This window comes from Pseudonaja textilis, chromosome Z (assembly GCF_049901715.1).
Source record: "Pseudonaja textilis isolate UNSWEBS1 chromosome Z, rPseTex1.2, whole genome shotgun sequence".
NCBI classification, from domain to species: Eukaryota; Metazoa; Chordata; class Lepidosauria; order Squamata; family Elapidae; genus Pseudonaja; species Pseudonaja textilis.
In genome coordinates this window covers 91,517,528-91,542,341 of record NC_142008.1, presented here as the reverse complement: position 1 = coordinate 91,542,341, position 24,814 = coordinate 91,517,528, and the positions used below count along the sequence as shown (strand labels likewise).

General features: G+C 39.2%; 1 protein-coding gene across 9 annotated transcripts; it reads left to right on the top strand.

Moving 5' to 3' along the window:
• Positions 1 to 1,152: 1,152 nt before the first annotated feature.
• LRRC3C (leucine rich repeat containing 3C) lies at positions 1,153 to 15,704 on the top strand. Of its 9 annotated transcripts, none has more exons than XM_087917988.1 (3): positions 1,241 to 1,722; positions 10,288 to 10,345; positions 11,149 to 15,704. In XM_087917988.1, the coding sequence occupies exon 3, from the start codon at positions 11,252 to 11,254 to the stop codon at positions 12,032 to 12,034; it is 783 nt and encodes a 260-aa protein (XP_087774114.1). In that variant the 5' UTR covers positions 1,241 to 1,722; positions 10,288 to 10,345; positions 11,149 to 11,251; the 3' UTR covers positions 12,035 to 15,704. The 9 variants fall into 9 exon arrangements, 6 of the variants coding, with proteins under 6 accessions (XP_087774112.1, XP_087774114.1, XP_087774109.1 ...); XM_087917983.1 differs by adding an exon at positions 5,095 to 5,218 and having other exon boundaries at positions 10,288 to 15,704; XM_087917987.1 differs by lacking the exon at positions 1,241 to 1,722 and adding an exon at positions 4,872 to 5,218.
• The last annotated feature ends 9,110 nt before the right edge of the window (positions 15,705 to 24,814 follow it).

Genomic DNA, 24,814 nt, shown 5'->3' with positions numbered 1-24,814 from the left:
TGGGGTGGCAAATAGAGATTCTCTGGAGGTGGTTGGGTAACAGACTACAGCATACAAAGATGCTATGTGATTCTCTTGTGCTTCATACTGTTTCTTGGTATGTGTTATTTTTAAAAAGATCAAACATAGCTGGCCATCCATTTCAGCCCGTCTGCTGGATTTTGTAACTTGATTCCATATTTTCTCACATGTTCAAATGTACCTTTGAGGACCAGGAACGTATAACCAGGAACATCAATACATTGGGACACTTAAGAAGGTGCGTTCTGCATGCCCTGCCATCATCTTTAATAACTGTCTGTTATATGTACATACACTCTTTGACAGAAGAAGAGTCTATCCCGTCTCAAATTCTCATCCTCTAGTCTGTATAAATATTGGACCAATTGCAAGCACAGTTCAATTAGGCAAACAACAACAAACATGAAAGCTCCTCCTTACACAACAAGGGCTGGTGTGGAGTAGCTCTGCTTTCTCTCTCTTAAGCCTCCATCCTTGCCCTTCCATCATTGGACCCATCTCTCTCTCCCCCTCCCTCCCTCCCCCCCTCCCTCTTTCCTTTCAAGATAGAAAGTTTTCACATAACCCCCTTTCTCCATTTCATTATCCATTCATTCTCTCTACATATCTTGCCGAACACTGAATTTATTTCCTCTCTCTGTAAAATGCATGTCAAGGATCCAGTCTGGGATTGCCAGGTTCACATTCAGCCTGAACAATAATGTTCATGAGCTTTAAAGCTTGCTCACTTGATGCTTTTATTTGGGGGGGCGGGGGGATGACTACGTATGTGTGTGTGTGTGGGGGGGGGGGGGCATTCGTCCCAAGAAGCCTATGGTTCATTTGTCCCGCGGAATGTTAGCGCTTTACCCACCCAAGAAAATTATGTGTCCGGGTGTTCACGAGCGCGCGGATTGAGAATTATGCCCTTCCGCATGCCTTGGGTTGCCCTCTCTGTTCTTATCATCCCTTCCTACTTCAGCAGGTGAGCTTTCTCCCACCTAAGGGCAAAATTCTATTTGCAGGCGGCGACGTGTGTGCGTGTCTTTCTGTGTGTGTAGGGGCGGGCTCTTGCTCTGGTGCCAGGCGGGGTTTTCAATCCCCAAAGGAGAGCGGTCGTTCTCAGAGAACGGGGAAACCCACCCTCGCTCAAACGCCCAGTGGCGGGAGGACGGGCGCGCGCGCGCGACCACACACAAACACACACACACACACACAGACGCACACGCTTGTTCTTCCACATCTACCTTCCACCCCAGCAAACACATCTACCTTCCACCCCTCGGGAACCGCGACTTTCCTACTCCCTCCGCCGCGATTTCTCCTAAGCTGCCCAAATTCTGACCGGAGGGACCCGGTAGTGTCCGCCTCCCGCAGACATTATTAGCACAGCGAGTCCAACCTTGACACGCGTGGCGGTGATCGCCTGGCAAATTTCCCGCGCCTTGCCCGGGCGTCATGGGGCTCCTTGCGGAGGGCTGGGGTCACCGATTTTGGGTTCCGGGAGGCTCCGAAGCCTGCGGATTCAAGGGATAACAAAAAAAGAGAAGGAGGGAGGGGGGAGGAAAGGGAGAAAAGCCGCAATGCCTGTTGCTTGGACAGGGAGCGTGGCGGATTCTGAAGACGCCCCTTCCACCCATTCGCCTTGTTCCTTCGCCCCTTGGGCTGCAGGTCTCCGGAGGACCGAGGAAACCGGTGGCTGGAGGCAAAAGGAGACAGCAGGTGAGTCCAATCTTCCCTCCGCCCCGCGCGTGTGGAACAGACGAAGGAGGCGAGCAAACGGGGGCCCGCGCTTCCGAAAGCCCGAGACAGTTGCAGAAAGGCGGAGGAGGCGCTAGGCTGCAGTATGAACGAGCTGGTGCAACTTTCCCGCATCGGTGAAAGTTGCATCTGAGGACAAACTATTTTTTTTCTCTCCATTCCCCCAGCCCCCACCTAGACAGACGTGCACCTGAACTGGTATTTACTCAGAAGCAAGCCAGCCCCTCGGGCACTATTCCCTGGGAGCCGCTTACTTCCGAGGAAATGCGTGGAAAATCGCAGTGACCGGGCTGCGCATCTTTGGTCGCTGGGAATCCTGCAGAGGAGCAATCGCGGGGCAATGGAGTCACGCCGCAATCCAAGACAGCTCTGGCTACTCAGACGAAACCTCCCCCGTGGGCCTTGTGGCTGGTTCAGCCAGCTCGGGATCGCAGCCTCGGCGATCCTTAGACAGGAATGGGAAGCTCCGAGGGGAGCACTTTCGAAGGGCCACAGTGCCTGGATTTTCCGGAGGGGGCGGGAAAGGGGTGTGTGATTTTTCGACCCTCCTTCAGGACCCAGGTAAGGCAACCAGCTGCGGAACGGAATCCTGAGCCCGAACCAAGCAGGCTTCGTGTTTCCGCCGTTCCTTCTGCTACTCCCTGTGCTTTCCTTATCTGAACTTCTAGGAACGACGTAGCGTATTGTGCTATTGTCAACTAAGGCTGGGGAATCTCCTACACCGAGCTAGCGGCGAGTGTGTGCATGCGTGCCCGAGCGGTCTCTGTTAGGGAGCGAGCTGCCCGGGTGCCCCCTTGTGGCTACTTTCCATATAAAATATTTTATAAATAAAAGATTATGGCTTTTTAACCTTAATTTGAAGAAGAAGGGGGGAGGATCAAGATTTTGATCGTGAGAAAGCTGATTTGCACCTTCATTCGCACTTGGTCTGATGGAAACCATTGTTGCAACATTATTTAAGTTAGTGATTTTTCACCGTGGGTTAAGAGTTTTCAACCACACTATGTTTTTTGTTTAACATAGCTTTCCCACATTCTGGTAAGTTTTGCTTATATTTAAAAAGAACATAATTGTACTACTTTGTGAGCTATTTCATAGCAGCAGCATGCTAGAGAGTGGCCAGCTGTAGCCATTCTCCTAGCTCTTCATCAGAGAGTCAGAAGCATGTGTATGAACACACACACACACACACCACCCTCTAAAATAATTAGACCAAATGGAATAGCAAGAATAAAGTACTGAAATGCTACACCATTTTTAAAAAACGAAACATAACATGCTTTTCCTCCCTTCAAACTTGAGTCTCATCTTAGCATAGCCTTCTCTAATGTCTTTTCCCTTCCCAGATGTATGGAGCCACATCTCCCATCATCCACATTCTGCAAACCATAAGGCTGGAAGTAGAAGTGATAGTCCCACGTGGGATGCAAGGTTGAAGAGAAATGATGCATTTGTAAATCACATGATGCAAACCTGATTCAAATTTTTACCATGCATGAGTGCTGGACTTTCCCCATACACATGCACATACATTACAGCATTAGCTATCTGTCTCAGAAGACAGGCCATTCTAATAAGCCATCCTGCTTAAGAGCAATATTGCTCTAGATCTTTTTTTAAGAAAAAGACCTCCTAATTTTATTGCAGAAGACTTCCTTTCTGCAGATTAAGTCTACCAAGAAAAATGACATCAGAATAGCAGCATCAAAAAAATAGAAGAAAGGGGTGTGTAAGAGATGGTTTTGCTCTGCTAAACCAAAACCTGCAGTTCAATGTCTTCTGAAGTTAGCCTTAAAACAAACAAAACAAATCAGCAAAGGTGTGCATGCTGCAGTCTTTAGAAGTATGGAAATGTCATAGGACAAACACTACAGGAGATATGGATGCTTTCCATATTGGCTCCTCTGGAGCTGTGAACACAATGGCTACTTTGTGTGAAAAGAACATCCTTGTACTGGGTCAGCTTCTTGACAATACTTGCAGAAATAATGTTTTGCATATTGTGTACATTAAGCAAAGTTCATGTCGCTGCTCGGGGGCTTATTAAACAGCTGGTTCCGACAGTAAGAATTTAGGGAAATTCTAAATGTTCAGTGCAGTCTATCTAAAACATTTTAATTGCCCCCTATTTGTTCAAAAAGCTCCCAAGGCAATTTTCAATACTCATAAAGATACCAGGGCTGGCACTGGGAGATACAAATGAAGTACTTAGGTTTCAATGCTTCTCCTCTTCCTTGGCGTCCTTTAGATCTGTTGGGACTACAGTTCCCACAATCCCAACTAGCATAGCCATGTTGACTAGGGAATTCTAGGATTGTAGTCATACAACAACTAGAAGGTACTTGATTGGGAAACAGTGGGATTTATTTCTGAAAGGAGTTGCTTTTGCTGTCATCACTTTGTTAAATCATCAATTCAGATGTATCTTAGATGGAATCCTAGAAAAAGCTTGGAAGAGACAAGGGCTGACAGTGAAAGGACATTAATGTAACAGACAAAGCTTTCTTGCGGAAGAATTACACAAAAATTCCAGCTTTAAAGGATCTTGCCTATCAGACTTCCTATACTTTTGGAAAAAGAATGCCCTCATATTTATTTGAGCAGCATCACATGAGAAAAACTGGTCCTGTAAACATCAGGATCCTGGTCATCTCATGTGATTTAGGCTCATGAGCAGTTGAAATTACTTGGCACTCTACTTTGTCCCCATAATTTTCAGACTTCTGATTTGGTTTCCTCAAAATGTTATGGTCCACTCATCATTCCTAGAGGCCCAGGCTGAGAGGGACAGTCTGAGTGTATAATCCAGACAGAGGATATTCCAGAAGGGTGAGTCCCAATTTGTGTCAGTATACAGACATTGATCTCCCTCATTCCTTATCCCTCTTCCTCTCAGTAGAGGGAAATTTAAGCAGAATTCCGAGAGAAAGGAATGAAGCAATAAAATTGCTTCTTCTGTAAACCCAGCTTGCACATTGAAGTTTCCTATGATGAAAAGTCAAGAACTACTCTAGATCTACTAGGAAGTGCCCACTGCCTTTAGTAGGAATAAGGTATTAACTTCTCCCCCTGTGTTCCTAAGAAGAGAATGGAGTGAGGCATGGTATCATTGACATTATCACCTATTAGTAGATAACAGAGGTGTTACTGAGGAAACTCCACATGATGTCATCAAGTAGGACACCAGTAGCTATTTGGACAGTTCTGCCCTTCTTTTTAACCTACCGTTCTTCCCTTTTCATACGTAGTGCTCTGCCTTATTAGTTTTGTATTGCTCAATTAGGATGCTTGCTAGATTTGTATATGTTCTGACTCTACTGCTGCTGTCTTCAGGGATTCTGGGCTCCCGCCTTCTCAGTGATGACCTTCCTCCTTTGCGACAGCTTACTCCTGCATATCTGGACCAACCCCTCCTACCTGTAAAAACATGGCTCTTCAGGAAGGCAGTTGGAGATGAGTAAGATCATGCTACCCCCCCATATGATGGCACATTGGATTATAATTGTACTAATTGCATTTTGCTCTTAATCTTATTCTTTTGATATGGAAAGCCACTCAGGAAATGCAGTGACATACCATTTGTTACAATAAGCATTATAAATAAATCTAGTTAAATGTTTAGAACTAAATTAGTAGAGGATGTATAATATTAATAGTGGCTTCAAAGAGATAATATCAGCTGCCGAGAGGCTTAATACCTGAGTCACTGATATTTGTCCTGAACCCCAGAAAAATAAACCTATTTTGCTTGAATGTCTGTTCACCTGACACTACAAAATGTAAATTAAAACCTAAAAATACGGCAGCTTCAACGTTACTTAAATGTTTGAATAAGTACATACAAGCAATTTGCTGATTTTCTGCCTTCCCAAAGTTTGTGGCACACCAAGGGTCTGAAAAAAATGAGCCAAATCCAGACCTGGCCTGTCTCATTTAATTAATATTACCTGAGTGCTTGAAAGCCATTTTGTCTCATCACTACTAATCAGAAAAGGGATACCAAATATCCCTCATCCCTCAGATGATCCCCAAAGGGCAGCCAAGGGTTTATGTGGTAACCCTCTTGATCAGCAGGAGTTTAATAGCTCAGATTGGGTAGGCTTAGTTACTAGAAATTTTTCTACTTTTCCTACTTACGCAAGCCAAAACTAAAGGGCCAAGCTAACGCACTCTCTTTCTATTATAGCTGAAATGTTGTTTACAAAAACTGAAGAAAAATGATTTTAATGAAGATTTTTTCATTTGGCTAATAGTCTTCCATCAAAATGAGTAGAATCGACAGAAGTGTTTCTTAACCCGAGCAATTTTGAAATGTTTCATAACCTGAGCAATTTTCAAATGTGTGGACTTCAGTTCCCAGAATTCTCCAGGCAGCATGCTGATTTGGGAATTCTGGCAGCTAAAATCCACAGATCTGAAGATTGCTGAAGTTAAGAAACACTGATCCACTGAATACTCACAGTTTCTCCTTCGACACTGGCAGCCACTTTAACTCCCATCTCAATTCTAGCTCCTGTTCTCTTTTCTTGATACAAGGATGTGATCCAACTTCCTTACTCTGTTAGTAGTTTTAGTTCCTTTAGTTCCTGAATTATATCAGAGCTCTGCTGCAAATGGTTGCCCTAACTGGCTAAGGTCTCTTTAGCTACTGTCTTGAAAACAAGTATAATATGCTTTATGTGTGAAAGCTGTAATTTCTAAGACCTAAAGCCCCTTAATGTATATTAATTTCAAAGGGGCTTGCTCCAAGCATTCTTAGTAATCAGAGTGGTTAATTGGCCAGTCTATCTTAGGCGGGGATTTCCTCATCATTCTGGGTGCTTTTAAGCACAACAATCCATCATTTATAAGGACTAAAATTGAATCTCTTTCATCATTTAATGGGATTGCCTTTTTGGCAAAAATTCCATTTTCATGAAAGGGAGGAAAGACCCAAACAACTTTGCTTGGCTCCTTTGATGGAATTCTACACTCTCAACCTTTTATAGTTGTGCTGTAAGATATATATATATATATAGTTGTGCTGTAAGATATATATATATATTTGAAAGTCTACAGAACCTCTTCCTCTCTGGCTTTCTGGACTGGGCAAAGATCCATTGAGTACATCTGGGAAAGCCACTAGGCCAGTGGTGGGATTCAAATTTTTTACTACCGGTTCTGTGAGTGTGGCTTGGTGGGTGTGGCAGGGGAAGGTTACTGCAAAATCCCCATTCCCTCCCCATCCCACTAACCTGCTTTCAGCTCCGTTCTCCTGTGCAGGTCAACCAAAGAAGACTCAGCTGATCAGCTGGGACTCGGGAAGCAGAGAATAGATGGGGGGGGGGGCAGTCAGAGATGGTATTTGCCTGTTCTCTGAACTACTCAAAGCTTCTGCTACTGGTTCTCCAGAACTGGTCAGAACCTGCTAAATACCACCTCTGCACTAGGCTGTCCCACTGATTGCATAGTGTTCATTAAAAAAGTACAGTATGTACCATAACATTTTGCTTCCTGACTATGATTTACACACTTTCTTTCCTTCCATTTTTAGAAGAAAATTTATAAATATTCTCGGCATCCTTAGAGGTAAAGATATAAAGATATATAAGCAGAAGCTAGTATTCAATGAGGTGCATTGAGAGTGACCTTTAGCCACTGATTCCTAATTACAAAGAAAATTTGCAGCATTAACCTTTGAGTTTAATTTATTTGGTTTGTGTGTCGTGTATTATATGGAAACAAATACAGGTAGTCCTCAACTTATAATAGTTTGCTTAGTGACCATTTGAATTTACAAAGCCTCTGAAAAAAAATGACTTACAACCATTTTTCCCCCTTATGACCACTGCAACATCCCCATAATAATGTGATCAACATTCAGACACTTGGCAACTGATTTATATTTGTGATGGTTACAGTGTCCCAGGGCCACGTGGTCTCCTTTTGTGACAAGCAAAGTCAAGGAAGATTCCCTTAACAACTATGTTATTAATTTAACAACTGATGTGATTCACTTAACAAATGTGGCAGGAAAATTTATCATATGGGGCAAAGCTTACTTAACAAATTAGTAACAAAATATTTGAGTTCAATTGTCATAAATCAATGCCTGCCTCTATTGTAGTTGATAAATCATACTTTCATACTTTATATGATATAAAAATATAAACCAAAATATGTGGCATTTTCAACTAACTATATAATAAATCATGGTTTAGCATGTGATTTGCAACAAGTAAAGTGGTATTTTGGTACTCAACTACTTTGAAATCCATCAAAGTTGATATTCAATGCATTTTGATGCAAATTTTTTGTCCTGGTACTCATTGTTTGTTTGGTACTCAATGCACTAGCTAGAACTTGCCGATGTTGGCTGCCTTGTGACTCACTACATTAATCCTTATGGGGAAAAATGGTTTGGTACTCATTGTTTTTGCACCACCCAGAACCAATTAACAATGATCACGGAGGTACCACTGTATTAGAAAATTCAGTCAGATACACAAGATCCCCCCTTTTAAATCTTCCCTTTCCAAGGCTAAAACTTGTGCATTTTGGGATGAAGTTGGATCAGTAGATATTACTTTCCACATTTTTTAAAAAAAATAGGGGAAGGAAACAACTTCTGAGATGGGTATGGTGATTTTTCTGTTTATTATACTTATTATTTTATTTATTTTCTAATTGTAAAAAAAATTCTGAATGATGCTCACGTGGCAGATGTTTCAATCTATTTACAGTTGTGGGTCAGAGATTGTTTTGAACATATTAGTGAATGATTCATATTCAGAACTGGATAGCAAACACATGTCTCTGTTGGTTCTGTTGTTCTATTTTATCTCCAGGAAATTTAACATATAGGTGAAACCACTTGGAGAGTTTGCAAGCTATTCATATGGTAGTGACACACCCAATTATTTTTTTCTCTTTCCCACTGAAATCCAATAAAGTTATTTCAACTGATACCTGAACTGAACTGAACTGATATCTGGTGTTTAAAATAGCTGAAAAGAGAGTAAACACATTAAAGCTTAATCCAGACACTAGAGATTCTCTTGGTTACTTGATAGGCAGTGACATTTCTGTGCAGGACAAAGGTTGAAACTGCTACATGGGTATATTTCACAAACAGCTGAGTTGATGCCAATGGAACTGGGTCTACCTCTGAGCAGGTTTCCTTTCTTTTTCTTTTGCTAATGGTTAACTTCCCCAACTCCACCCCAAACTCATCTGATTGATTTTTTCCCCCTCTTTTAGAATTTATTTGGGAATTTACAAAATATAGCATGGAGCATCTAAACTTTTCAAGTCTATATGTGTCTCTCTTAACAAACTTTTTTCAAACTACAGTCTTTCTTGTTCAGACATAGTTGGATTGTGTTACTTGGAATGAGGGAGCCTTATCCCATATTTCTTTGTTTAAAATACATTGGACTGAGACAAGGAAGTAATTCAGAAGCAATGGTCCAATCATTACTTTCTTATATAACATATCATCCGTAAGCTCCCCAAATAAGGGACATGGCTTTTCAGCAGATCTGTCTGTTTTAAATACAAAGCCTACTCCAGAAGTGATGCTTATAAACATATTCCTCACCAGGCTCTCCTGCAACTGATTTAAAAAAAATATTATTTTACATAAATAGAAGTTAAATGGGAATCTGACATGTTGCAAAGCAAAGTGACAGGTTCAAACCTCATTTTATTTGCAAGAATGGAATTTTTTTTTTAAAAATAAAAGTGATAAGTGACTGTCACCTACTCAGAAAAAAAGATGGTGCTAAATTGTAGTGATAAACATTGTGTAGGACCAGAGATGATGGTGTGAAAAACATAACCTCCTGTTTCGTGACTGATGTGATCCATCATGGCAACCAGTTTGTGAAGTGTACCCATGACAGACCTTTGAAAAAAACTGCTCACAAACTGCTTTCAGAATCCCAGGTTAATTTCCCTCCAAACTCTTAAAAGTCTTTTGTTTCCTCTCAGAATGATACTTGTGAGTATGCCCAGTGGGGTGCTGATAACAGCCCCTTGTACCCAGCTGGAGAGTGGAATGGATAATTGAAGCTTCTCAACAAAATATGTTCTGGATATCATAGAGAAAATCTTAGTACCATAGTAAATGTGCAATGCTTTACATCCTGGTCATTACTATAATGGATTTGTGTTGCAGTTACATTGTGCTAATCTTTGGCTGTTCTAACAGGCTACCTACACTATACTTTCTTCAGACCAACTAATTCTTCTGTCAAAAAAGAATTGAGATCTCTATGGTCTGAAAAAACAGTTAATGGCTGATTTGCATCATGTTCTCAATTCCTGGTCTAGCCACCTGAGCTGATGTATGTTTCATCTGCAACCAGGACTAGGTGGTTGAATTCAATACTCCGGTGTGGAATTTAGGAGTTGGTGATCTTGCCAGAAGCTTGCTTTTTATAATGTGGCATTGTTAATAGCATTATAGTCTCATCTACCTAATTTCCCTCCTCCCTCCCTCCCTCCCTCCCTCCCTCCCTCTATCATCTCCCATCTTTTGAACAGGAATTGGCATGCATCGTATTCTTTCCTTTGTTATTCCCCACAACAGCAACCCTGTGAGGTAGGTTGGAATGGGAGAAAGTGATTGGGTCGAAAGTCATCCAGTGAACCTCCATGGGCTAATATGGATAAGAAAAAGGAGGCTATCTTAATATGTCACAGGTTCTCAAGTTAAGTTGCAAAATTTTCATTAGATATATTAAAAAAATAAGTAGCTAATATCTACATCTATAGTCGCTTTGGGTGTGTTTTGCTGGAAAAGTGTAACAGACAGATAAATTGTCTGCAAATTAACATGAGTACGTGGAGGTGCCTCTCATCCACCTGCAGATATATTTTATTTATTTTACCTGTGCATATTACACTAAATCACCGAAGCGGACAATGCTGTCCCTCAATACCTTAGTCCTTCCTCATCAAAGTCCTAAGCTTGCCTAAAACTTCACGTGTCTGTCAAATTGGAAACAGCCACTCCCCCTGGTTAGCAGAATTTAGAATGTGAACCCATATTTGAAATTGTAGTTAAAACTTCTGTTAATAGAAAATGGCAGTCTGGGTTCACATAACAAGTTCAGTCTTGGGTAAACCGTGATTAAAGGGCCATATGGAATGGGATGAGTATGCATGATTACAGCTCAAACTACCCAAATTAATTATGGAAGGTGACCTTAGCCTTTGTGTGAATGTAATGAGATACATTCCAGTTGATGAGATACACTCTTGCACTTCAGTTTTGTCCAATGTGAATAAATTCTGCATTAATATAGAATATATACCCAGACCAGGTACCTTTTGTTTGGATAGTGGAAATTCTAAAGTGTTGGTTCATACCTAGCTTTCCCCCGCCTGTTCTGTCTTCCACAGATAGCACTCCCTAAGTCATATTCTCCAAGACTTCCTAAGAAACACAGAAAGTACTGGAAGGAACAGATGACAGAGTGGATACACAGTTACCTGATGCCCCAATATGCCTTTTCTGGACTGGTTCCTCTACCACTCAGTTGCCATGTGGCTGCTCCTCCAGAGTTTTGTTCTGATGGCCTTTTGTTTCCACTCAGCCACCACTTTTCCCAAGGGGTGTTACCCCTCCACTGAAGATGGCTTCAAAACTTTCCGCTGCAGTAAAGCTCAACTTACAGTTATCCCAAAAGATATACCCAATGATACCAACAAGTTATATTTGGATTATAACCAGATTTCTTTCCTGCCCAATGACGCCTTCCAACATTTGCCACTTCTAGTAGAACTAGACTTGTCCCACAATGTCATAAATCGCATGGAAGTTGGAGTCTTTAGGGGCTTGTCAGAGAACCTGCATTCACTGGACTTGTCTTCTAACAAGCTAGTGTCAGTCAATAAAGATGTCTTCAGTGCACTAAAAGCCAAAGCCAACTTATCCAACAATCCTTGGCTCTGTGACTGCACACTCCAGCAGCTCGTTGAGAGAGTAGAGCTGGTTGCTGGTACCTCTGATGGGATTGTCTGTGATGCCTCTGCACGGAAAGAGCACATTGGGAAGCCTTTTCTGCAGTTGATTGGAGACATAGATTTCTGCAACATCTATAAAAAGACCACAGACATCGCCATGTTGGTTACCATGTTCGGCTGGTTCGCCATGGTGATCTCATATTTAATCTACTATGTCCGGCAGAATCAAGAGGATGCCCGACGACACCTAGAGTATCTCAAATCCTTGCCCAGCAAGCAGAAGAAATCAGAAGAGTCATCTACAATTAGCACTGTAGTGTGACCAAAATTAATAATCCTTTCACCCTCACAAATCCCTAGGAAACTATTGTCCATTTGAGTAGATAGGTTTTACATCTACTTCAGGTGGATCATGTCTGCTAGATGCTTAAATGCACAATGGCTGAAGAGACTGTTATTAAACAAAGAATGAAATTTTTAAAAGACTTAAGGAGGTAAGGCCTTGCTTATATAAAAGGCTTCTCTTACTTTCATTCCTAAGCAATGAAAATACACGAGTAACCATAAATCATAGCCATGGTTGAATTCACTGGCACAATTCAATGTATGGAATTGTGCCATGTTATATATCGGTTATTTCTCAGTCCTGCAATGGAGGCACCATCACACTCAGACTTTGCAAAACCTCCCAGCTCTCAGCTTGTACTATTCCATGGAAGAAGTTCCCATCATATAATGTTCTAGAGATGCAAAGAATTGGGAGTGAGATGATTTCTGTTGTTATCTCTTGTCACAAGGATTTTGCTGCAGCCCTAACTTACTGGAGTTAAGAGCAAAAGTCCCCAACCAGGCTCCCACTAATTGTGTTGGGCTTTTAGGACTTGTCCTACACAACGGTAGTATTCTAGGTTTTGGGAAGACATAATAATAATAATAGTAATAGTAATAATTAAGTACTAGAAGACATGCAAGCCTGTTATTCATGTGCAAATAATCCCAAATTAAAATGCTGATCCTTTTTCTTTGAACACACACGTTGATAACCACTGCTGAGTTCCCTCTCCAATGCTTCATATAAAAATGTTTTTTTTAAAAAATAAATATTTTTCTTATTTGAGGAATCTATTAGTATATTAAGTATAGAGGGTGGGACAGAAAGAAGGGTCAAAAGAATATTTTAAGCCATTGTCATTTTTTCTGCTCTTGTAAGATTCTATTTAAAAAATTTTATCCTATTTAGGGGCCTATTTAGAAATGGAAAATCCCAATTGAAGTGATGCAGCAAAAATTCAGAAAAGGACACAAAGAAAACATTCATAATCACCTTGATTCAGAGAACAACAGGAACAGCAGAAGCTGCAGACAAGGTATCTGTTTTTGCAGCCAGGTCAGTTAGCTTTGAAGGTATGTACACAGTTACTTTGTGTGTGGGGGAAGAGGCAGCACGTGATTTCACTTGCTTCAAAACTTCTTTGTCCAGCACATGGCTTGGTGAAGTCTTGTCCTAGGTAAGCAGCCTTGCCTGCAGCTCTTCTGTTCTAAAAAAAAATTGGAATCTGCTGTGCCATGACTTCACTTGATCAATGTGTGATTATGCTTTTCATTCATTTTCTTCTCGTTACAAATGGTTGCATCGTGACACTAGTGATACAGGACTTCTAAAAGTTGAGAGCGTTGTTCATTCTGATGAAATAACTTAGGAAAATAATTATTATTACACAGAATTCATCCGCCAATAGCCAACATTATTTAGCTGGGCACCTATAAGCAACATATGTCACATGGCCAAGAAATGTATAGCAGTTGTCATTTTTTTCTTCTTCTCTTAAGGGGAACACTGCACACTTTCTTTGGCTAAATTTTCTGGACTTAAAAAAAGTGAAAATTCAAACATGTCAGTAGTTTTTAAAATGGGTCAATTTTTAAATATAATCTGTAGCAATAGCTGGATATCCATTTTGCTGGAATGCTTCACTTCTACTCATGAATATGGACTTATGGATCACTTATATAAATATTTGGATAAGTACTCAAACATGTACTGTAATACATCTACAGCATATGTAAGGTATAGAATAGAATAATGAGGGTTATGTTCTTCAATACCTTTTTTAAAAACAAAAACAGTTCTAGAATCAAATATGAAAATAACTTAACCGGATTCTAAAAGACATAGCTTTCTTTCCATTTGTCAGAACCAGAAATATGAACCTGTGAAACAGAGGAAAGAAGGGGTGGGGGAGCCACGCACACCTTGCATTTTGTTGTTTCTTCCCTCCTGGAAATGGTCTGCTTGTGTGAATAAGAATCCCAACACTTGAGCAATGATTAAAAAAAAAGTTTTTACAACAGCTTCCCTCAAGCCAGCATTTTCCAGATATGTCAGATACAACCCCCAGCAGTCTCAATATGTAGCAGGATGGGGGATATTAAGAAATGCAGTCTTACATACTTGGTGCCTGTCAGGACTGTAGCTCATACTGGAACGCTGATAAAATTCATCCTCTCTGGTCAGCATGGTTAAAACTGGGCCACTAGCAGTATGGCTGGCCCTTGATGCCTATCTATTCTTCCTACCTATCTTCATGAATGTAAGCCAGATATTCTCACACCTCCATATCTCCAGTTATCTGAAATGTGACAGGAATTGACATGGTTGTGATCCCCACATTGTGCTACTCACATAAGTAGATTCTTTTAAGGGAAACAACATTATCCAGATGTAACACTTGCAGTGGCTCCAACTAAGACACAATGTCAGTAGAAAATGTAATCAATTTCTGATGTCTCCTGCTACCCAACCTTGCACCACCTTTATATATACCAACGTGCCATTTTCAAGGGTTGCTTTGTCAAGATTTCCCTAAATACTGGAAAAAGCAAATGTGGAGAACTTTAGGGAAGTATGCTAGGCTTGGAGACTGTTTTTACTTAATCTGGATATTGAGGTTCTTAATATTGGAGATGGAGTTGTAGGCAATGAAACCATCTGTGTGGCATATCATTCAAAACTACCATTATGACCTGGAGGTCCACCTTATTCCTCATGTGCCTACCTGGTTTGTACTTGAGGGAATTCTGCCCTGCCAGGTTACTAGACCATCTTACACTCTGCTCTGGCCCATGGGGGTAAGAGGTAGAGATTGCATCGACCTGCCATACTCTCAAGTGCCCTTTATTGAGAGGTTGCCTCCTCAAGAGCTTTATGGTCTAGTTTTTCAGGGCAGAGCTTTTTGTGGGTGGACAATTTTTTTTTTGCAAGTCCTACCTACTTTGTAACAAAATTCTTCCCTTGATTTTCAAGAGGTTCCGTCTTCTGTATCCTTACCAATAAAAGCCAAAACGCCTTCATTGGAAGAAAGAGATTATGCTGCTGTTGTGTACCATCAAACAGAAAGGGCACTGGTCACCAAATGTTTGTGTGAGGATCCAGATGAGACCTGACTTGCTACTGTGACCAAGTATTGAGGAAACACAGGATGAGAAGAACGTACACGCTCTCTTTCTCCGTTGATAAGCAGCCTTACGCCTTGAGCTTTTCAAACTTAGTACCTCTTCTCTACATTCCCAGTATGCAGTTGGACTCCTCTAATGGGATGCTGGTAGTTTACAAAGAGCTGCACACAAAGAAAATCTTGAGGATCAGAATGCTCACTGAAAACCTTTACACATGCACAAAAGGGAGAAAACAAAGAAGTTATGTAATAATCAAAATATTTCCTGTTTTCCCTTCCCCAACAATGTTATTTAATTTTCTTTTCCCGTGAAAAAAAAGATAAATAAACAATAATTAAGCAGGATGTATTGGATGGTGGCATGATGTTCTTGTGTTTCTGGAAAGAGGTATTTGTTTTCACAGCTGAACTGATGGGAAGGACCAAGATATGTGGGTTCCTGCAGTGGGCAAAATAGATGGATGGATGGATAGATATAGATTTTGTAGTGCACTTAGATATAACCACATACCAAATAAAAATACTACTAAATATTAATATAAATGTCTCCTGTTATTGCTACAAAATTAACTCAGTTTGAATTTGAGAATGGAACATGCTGTTGGAAAGGTATGGATCTTCTGATTGCTTCCAAAAATTCTGCAATGAGAAGTGCATTTTAATTTGATAAATATGAAAATCAACTATTTTGTGTTGGCATTATGAAACTGATTAAGTTAATATGAATTGGTCAAATTAATAGTTCCCCAAAAATCATCTTAGAAAATTGGCTAATGTACATGATGGATGAGGTAGGTAGTGGAAAGATATCCTGATCTTTGTTTCCGCTAAAGAACAGATAGACAGGAAAGGATTCATTTAAAATAAATTGCTGAGAAATAAAATAAAAAGTTGCAAATAAAAAGTGTAAAGTTGCACACTTTCCAGAACAAAAATGAAAGAACACTCTATAACACAGATGGACAGCAACATCTGAAACTTAAAATGCATAGTCTTCTTGGCACTTCCTATTTCTCCTATGATTACAAGTGATATGCCTTGTACTGTACTCAATTACTATACATATATATAACCATATTTTCATGTGTATACAAAATATCAGTTGCATTTTGGAAAACTACTGCCATTACTAACATCCCACACATAATAGTGTATAGCTTGACAGAGGCTCAGATTCTACTTGATGTAGTAGTATCGGACACGAAAATTACTTTGCTACAAAAAATAAAGATCTCCAAGTCTCTTTCTGGAGTTGCTGCCTTAGGATTGGGATAGAATATGCCCACTGCTTCAACTTCTTTCTGGAGATGTTCAGGAATCATTCATGGAGTTTGTTTAATTGTTCTGTTTCTGAGTAGTGCAGGAGATGGGTGGTTTCAGATAACTAGTTGTAACTGAATATGACCCCTCATAATCACAACTCCTGGGGCTTTATAACTGACTTGCACAGAAATGAGAACCCAGTCAGGGCAACAGAATCCCTAAGACATACCTTATATTTAGCTGGGCCTTAGCAAAAATGTATGACTGATTTGGTCCTCAAGTAGTGAGGCAAGAGTAGCTACTTTACTGAGCTGTTTTTGGATTAAAATATACTATAGCTAAATTCCAACTCTTGGTGGGTCTGCAAAGATATTCTTCTGAGTTACTAAATGCCTTCCCAATTTCCTTTTTATATTGCTCAAGGTTTAGAACAAGATATTACTACCCTACTTTCAGTCAAGAATGTGTAATGATATCTTATACTTGAATGAATAAAACAAGCCCCTGGGGATTTGTGAATTGGAGAACAAGGTCATTATCAGAGCCTTTGTGATAAAGTTACCATCTTCTTCCTCGTTTCTTGGGCATGAACCAGCAGAATTCCCAATCAACACAGTGCAAGTGATGCTGCCTTGAAAATCTGGGAACTGTAATTTCAACATATTTGGAGAGCAGCAGCCAAGGAAATCAATATTATGTCTTGGCTATCAGATTAATTTATTGCTATCAATGCAATAAATGGGACAAATGTATAAGGATCTAGAAAAAAGCTTTATTTTATTTATTATTTGGCAGGAACTGTTTGCACAATCCAACTTTGTTTCTTAAGGGTTTGAAAAATAATTATTTTCCAGGACAAACTGATGTGGAAAGGAATGGAATTTATATTCTATATATTTGAAATAACCAAGGTGTGTCTTTCAGGATTAGCTTGTCTTTAAAAACCCACTGTAGTTATAGTTGTTGGAGATCTTTGCACTTTCTTTCTCTACCTCTTGGCATGTTCAAGTATCTTCTGGGTCATGTGTATCCTCTGGACCAAGAGGCTGGAAGCAAACTGATATTCTGAAAGCTGAAAGAGACCTGCTTGACTGTTTTATTAATTGATTGTGTACTTTGTTTTCTCCATGATGATCTGTCACTAAGCTTCATGTCTTACAAGGTTATATCCATCTGTCTTCTGCTGGTCATCCTGTTCTCTTTCTCTCCATTTTCCCCAACATTAAAGCCTTTTCCAGACAGCTAGATTTTCACATATTGTGTCTGAAATAGGATAATTTGGTTATTTTATATACACATGCACACATACATTCATACATACATACAAACATCCAACCTCAGCCCTTCTTTGAAGAATGAGTGACTAATACAGGAAGGGAAACACCAGTTGATACTCTATAAGAATTAGGTTGTTGCAATAGGAGAAATTTGTGCCCAAATTGTTACAGAACAATATTTCATTTCATCTGTGCAAACTCAGAGCAAGTTCAACTGAATTTTAACTCACTATTTTTAAGGATTATTTAAGGTCATCCGAAACCACAGGTATCTATTTATTATGTTTAAATCCTTGGGCATTGAGATTTTGGGGAACATTCTTATCACTGGAAATAGTCTCGGTGGTGCAGTGATTAAAGTGCAGTACTGCAAGCTACTCCTACTGCAATTTGGCAGATCGAATCCCACCAAGCTCAAGGTTGACTCAGCCTTCCATCCTTCTAAGGTGGGTAAAACGAGGATCCAAATTTTGGGGGCAATATGCTGACTCTGTAAAATGCTTAGAGAGGGCTGTAAAGCACTGTGAAGCAGTATATAAGCCTAAGTGCTATTGCTATTACCACAATTTTCTCATAAATGAAGGATAATTGGGTAACTGAATGGAAGTCAAACAATTACTTCAACTTTTTTCCTCAAGAACTTATTTTATTTTTATTTTTTGAGGAAAGATACCATTTCTGAACTGCTACGAGTGTAAATTTATTTTACATACAGACATTTGATGAATTAATTGTCAGTACTTTTTTAAGACTATAATTCTTAAGATAGACATTATGATCACTGCTTCTATAAGGAGTAACTGTAGAAACTATAGAAATAAAATTGTATTCTCTATACATACAATCTAAGGAAAGAACAATAGTCCCCAAATTACAGTGCCTGGGATTCTCTTCTATCGGACGGGCTTACACTGAGTGTTTTGGCATTAAATAGCCTTTTTCATCCCTTCAAAATACTGGCTGCAGGTAAAAGGATTTTAGGCAAAATATTTGGAGGCACCTAGGATGGGTTGTCTCAAGCTAGATTCTAGACAGCTATTGATCATGTAATTAATGTGTCTGTATTGCTAAAGAATCCTGAAACAGTAAGTGTAAAAGATAAAACCAAGAAAATAGGGGAAAGAACAAAATAGCCTTTAAAAATACAGATATTAGGAAGAGCTAATAGCTAATGGAAAGCCAACATAAGAGATTGGGTTGTACGGATACTGTACATAAAATGAATCAGCACTGGAGTCTGCCTTATCACCCTGGATGATATGCTGAACTAAATGTATAACATACTAAGTGGTTTTCACAATACACAAAACTAATAATTATGGTTTAAGGTTATGTTTAAGAAGACCACTAAATTATTGTATAGATCTTGGTTTCAGCATATCTTAGCTTTGCATTATAAGTGCATACATACATTTATATCCTATTTTATAATTATTCTATCTGACTGTTAAGGATTCTCTAATACATTGATTGTAGTATATTCCAGATACTGGCTGTAACTGTATCTGATTTAAGAGATCTGTTTCACAATATGTCGAGATCAGATACCTTCAGAAAAATGGGTTTCCCCACAGAAACAGGCAGCCATTTTCTGAAGAGAAGTTCTGTTTAACAATAAAAGTTCAATGAAGAGTGTTTTTTTTTTAAATTAGGAAATCACAACACTGCATTTGACAAATGGCTCCCCAGTAGAGGACAAATCATAACAATGCCTGCCTTGGATCATTCTGTATCTCAACATTGCCCAACTTTCAGGTATTAGCATTTCAACTCCCCAATCACTATGGCCACTTCTAAGAATTCTGAGTGTTAGTCCAAACACCTGGAGAGCATTCAGACAGAAGAAGGCACCTCTTCATGGCATTCTCTTGACAATATCAGCCATTTCATCAAGGTCCTCTGTTTCTCTAAGGATAGATTACTGACTCTGATGGCTGTCACTATAAAACAAGTATGCAACTTTTATTAATACACGAGTTTGCTGATTTCCTTCGTTCCATCTCTTCCCTTTTATCTTTTTGTGTCATTGTTTAGACTTCAAGCCTGGGGACAGGAATTGCCTTACTTTTCTTATCTGTAGTTTAGCTGGTTATAGGAGCCTTTTGTGCTGAAGAATAAAGTGTTAACTTTATTATGATATAAAATATTTATAGCCCATCCACAACCCAGTGGATTTTGTAAGAGTTGAAAGTGCCTAAAGAAATAACACACATTAATCAATTATAAACATGCACTCCACATTAATTAGATGCACTAAAATTCTCAAAAATAATGAATCCTGGGGTTTGACAAGTATGACTAGTAACCCAGGAAGCCAATTGTGAGAGTTGCAAAACAGACAGTGTTGCATCACGGAAAGGAAAGCCCGCTTTTAATTACATGACTCCTTCCTGTAGGAGAGGTCACCCAGTCACATCATCACTGCAGACTTTGCACGATTTCTTTGACAATTTGGAAAAGGCTTTTCCAAAGTAGGCTGGGGTTATTGAGGGTACATTGAACAAAAATAGAAAACAATAGGACAACAAAAGGGAAGCATAACAAACAGAGCACTAAAGGGGTTATTTTCATACTGAGGTAGAGGGGTTCCCCCCTCCCCACTCCACATTTTCAGGACTTCAGAAAGGAGAGAGAGAGCGAAGGGCCGGATTCTTGTCGGGGATTGTACTCATTCATTTGTTTAGCACTGTAAAGATAAACCTGGTTGTAGTTATCATTTATTTTATTTCATTTTTATTTACTTCTTCATAGTTATATGACTGCCTACCTCACAAAATGTGACTCTGGGTGATATACAGTAAAAACTATAATATAATAATATGAAAAAGGAGCACGATATTAAGGCTACACAGAAATGGAAAACATTGTACTGTATGACATCAAAACCTGAGCTCTAAGTTGCTGCACTAAAAAAGGCAGGATATCTAAGAAGAGAATTCTTTTTCATTTCCACCTTGCAAATCTGGATAATTTATATCAGGAGTGTCAAATTCACACCGTCACGGCGGCATCACATGATGGATTGGGACTTTTTTCCTCTTCGCTAAACTAGGCATGGGTGTGGCCAGCACATGACACATCCGATCTACAGGCTGGGAGTTTGACCCCCCTAATTTAGATAATCAACCCACAATTCAGCATCATTTGGGACTTTGGGAGAAAGGACTAGAAAATCCAGAAACTGGGAATGGAATGGAATATCCTGGAGATGGGGATACTTGACAATTTATAATAATCTACAACCTTCTTGGCACTTTCCTTGGTTCCTGTATCCTTTTAAAAATCTGCCACCAAGCTTAGGCAGCAAATCATCAATTTGCACAAGGAGACAATTGTCATCCCTTCCCCCTAATATGCCTGAAAATGAAAGATTAGTAAATGTCTCTTTGTTTTAATATGACCATTTTACTTAATTCCCCCAAACTGATATATCCCCAAAGGGCCAAGAATACCGGGCTTGCTACTTCCACTCATTGATGTCACCACATCAATCATTCCTCAGGCAGAAGCTAAACAAATCAGTTTTTGATCATATGAAGTTGTGGACCGGTTGATGGAAGCATGACAGAAATTTCAGTTTTTTGAGCCTGTGCAGTTTTTAATGTCACCACAGCAGGCTTCATCCTCTGCCCATTTGGTTAGCATGATTGTCGGGGAAAATCAGGTTTAGGTCAAGGAGAATGATTTCGAGGTCAGCTTGGACCTTGGCACTTTTGAACTCCCTCACCCTAAGACGAACAAATCATATTCATCCCCTCTTGTAATCTCTTACACGGATGAATACTAGCATTTTCTGTGAGTCATAAGGGAAGGGGAAGAAACTGACTATGGGTGTCAGAAGTTTAACTTCCTCCTCTTACTATAAAATAAGAGGCCAGCATTTCATTTCATAATTCATTTCCACCTGCATTGCACCTGAAAGATTGACCCTGCACAGATTCTGCTAAATTCAACATCAGATTTATTCCTGTAAAACAAAGAGCACTGTTAAATCTAAGAAGAAATCTAAAGGGATTAGAGTTTGGGTAAGTCAACAATTATTCTTTAAGGGCAATCAAAGAGGGCTGCTTCTGTGCTCTCCATGATCTAAGACTGAAAAGAGTGACTGAGAATATACATTGCTCTAAGTCCTGATTAGGTTAATCACATCTTCTTTATAAACTATAATTGGTTCAATTTGCACAAACTGCCAAAGTAAACTCTGATGCATATGCCTCCAACATATTTCGAGCAAAGGCAGACCAAGGAGCATTTGGGGGGACAACAGTACAAACATGATCCTTGTTGGTGAAAACATCCAATAAGGAAAATGTTTGAATGTATATGTATTAATAAGAGGGAACCTGCACAGGGCATAGTGCCTATTTCTGGAATTATCTTCAGTGTATTTCTTAATTGCCTTTGATGATCTTGTAGCTGAATCAGAGTGGTAATATGTTGTTACCATGATGTTACTCAATGGTGGGATTCAAATAATTTAACAACTGGTTCTCTGCCCTAATAATTTCTTCCAACAATCAGTTCACCAAACTGCTCAGAAGGTTAACAACTGGTTCTCCTGAACCGGTGTGAACTGGCTGAATCCCACCACTGAAGTTACTGCATTGACTGTGTGTTCTTTAGGGACAATTCTATGAAACTATTCAAAAGAGCATCAAAGCACTAGTAAAAAAGGAAACAAGAGACCAGTTTCAACGATGAGATCTCCAACAACCACTTTTTTTGCACCAAACAAATTAAGTGGTGATCATTAGTGAAGTTGTTCATGTGCTATTTTCATCAGCATAAACTTTTGTTTTCACCACTATACCATACATGTAAGTACCCATGAAAACTTAAGTATATATTTATATATAATTATTTATTAGCCAAAATTTTTCTCTCCCAATTAATTGGTAGCTAATATCCAACATTGTCATGAAGACAATGTTTATATTCCTTCAGCTATTGCTGGATGATGCTATGAAAATGCTCATAAGTAACAAATGGAGAGATAGCAAGCCCCATTAGACATTATTTGAATACTGGAGACAAAAGGAATCCTCACTATATTCAAAGCATTTTGTCTTCATACTACTTGTGTACAGGACTGTACACATTATCCTAGTCAATTTCCTAGTCAATTTCACAACAAGTTTTCCATTCATTCCATCATTTGTAAGTTCTTCATGAATGATGTTTGCAACAATATTTCTGTTTTAATTTTTCATACCAATAAAATGAATGGAAAACTTGTTTTGAAATTGACTAGGAAATTGACTTATTCTTCTATTGGTCTGTCCAATGTATGTGGCAGGGCATGATGCACAGGGGACTTCATATATATGCCTTGGTTTTCCAGGTCAATTTTATCTTTGGGGTTTCTTAGGATGGCTGCTATTTTTCTGTCTGTTTTGAAGGCAGTCTTGATGTGATGCCTGTGTAGTATCTTACTGATTTTGTCTGTAGTACCTCTTCTGTAAGGCAGGACAGCTGTTCCATAGGTCTATTCATCTTCTAGGTCTCCATTATGTCTTAGTGTGTTTTTGTGGGTCAGGCCAGTTATTTTGCTTTTGTGGAAGCCGTTGGCTGTCAGTACTTTAGTCAGGGTGCATAGTTCAGTCTTTATGTGCGTCTTTTCTGCCAGGCGTTTGGTTCTGGAAATTAGTGTTTTGGCCACAGAGTTTATCTGTGCTGGGTGGTGGTGGGATTGGGCATTGAGGTAGCAATTGGTGTGTGTTTTCTTCTGGTATATGGTGTGTCCTAGTGTGCCATCTGTTTTTTTGTAGAATAGTACATCTAGGAATAGTAATTGTTTGTTTGTTTCCGTTTCCATGGTGAATTTGATTTTGGTGTGTGTGCTGTTTAGGTGTGTTAGGAAATTATTTAGTCAAGCATGTGGGATCCAGATTTAGTCATATTTAGATTCATCTGTTGATATCATGACCATCTTCAGTCGAACTAATTTCAAGAATCTCCTTCTAAATATGGTTAATTTCAGATCCAACCCATATGGGTTGTAATTATTGCTATTAACTGGAGCTGACATTTGATTAATTACATTTGAATAATTATTAATGATGCTTCTTTGCTTTTCATCTTACTTTTAAGACATTGATAAGAAATGCACTTGACTAAGAAATATTTTTAAATCATTTTCCTCAAATATTCTGTCTATCTCTCAAAGATAGGGAATATAACCATTTTGAGAGAATTAATGGGATGAACTTAGCTTGGGGGAACTTTTAAAAGCCTGGAAACTCTTCGGCCCAATACCAGTCCAATAGCAACCAATATCAGATTACTAGAAACCTAACAAGGAAACTGAACAAATCAATTTCATTTATGGCCCAAAGGCCCAAAGGCAAGTTATACATATATCTGAATTTGGTATTAAATAAAACAACCTGAATAAAATATTTAATAACTATTGCATACAAAATTTAATCTAAGGCTAAGACATATTTATCTTTGACAGATAGCCTTGTTCTTTCCCAGCCAACAGGAAAATATTTTTTCTAAAGTCTACTAAGACTGAATATGGGCTTATTACAGGAACAATCTCAAACAATGATTTAAGAGTACTTCAAGTTAATTTTCTCCACATTTCAAGAGCTTGCCAAAATCACATCTATGATGGGATGCAAATTTGATAGATGATAGGTAGGTAGATAGCTAGACAGACAGACAGATAGACAGTAGATAGATAGAGCACTATATGGAGATTTTAAAACCTAGATTCCAGAATGTATGCATAGCCAACATATCTTATTTTCATTGTATACATTTTGCTATAATACTGTATCTTGCACCAAATAATCCAAGGGAGTGTATTTGGTGACAACTTTCAAAACTCAGAATTTCCTATAGAGACATAACTACAACAACCTTTCAATTGTGTTGCAACAATAATTCTGAGCCATTGTAAATAATGGTTTATTAGTTTAATTCTATGGTGTAAATTCTTTATTCTCAAATGTGACATTCAGAACAGCTTTATATTTGAAACAAGCTCCTATCTGATGAGCCCCCAGATTAGTTAGTGCAAATCAGCAAATTTTACTACTGCAGCAGCCTTCTGGGAATTGACAGAAGAGTCTTCTGCTGTAAAATGCTTGTCATTTAAAA

Coding starts and splice junctions, on each gene's coding strand:
- LRRC3C (XM_087917986.1), top strand. CDS start 11,252: ATGCCTTTTCTGGACTGGTTCCTCTACCACTCAGTTGCCATGTGGCTG.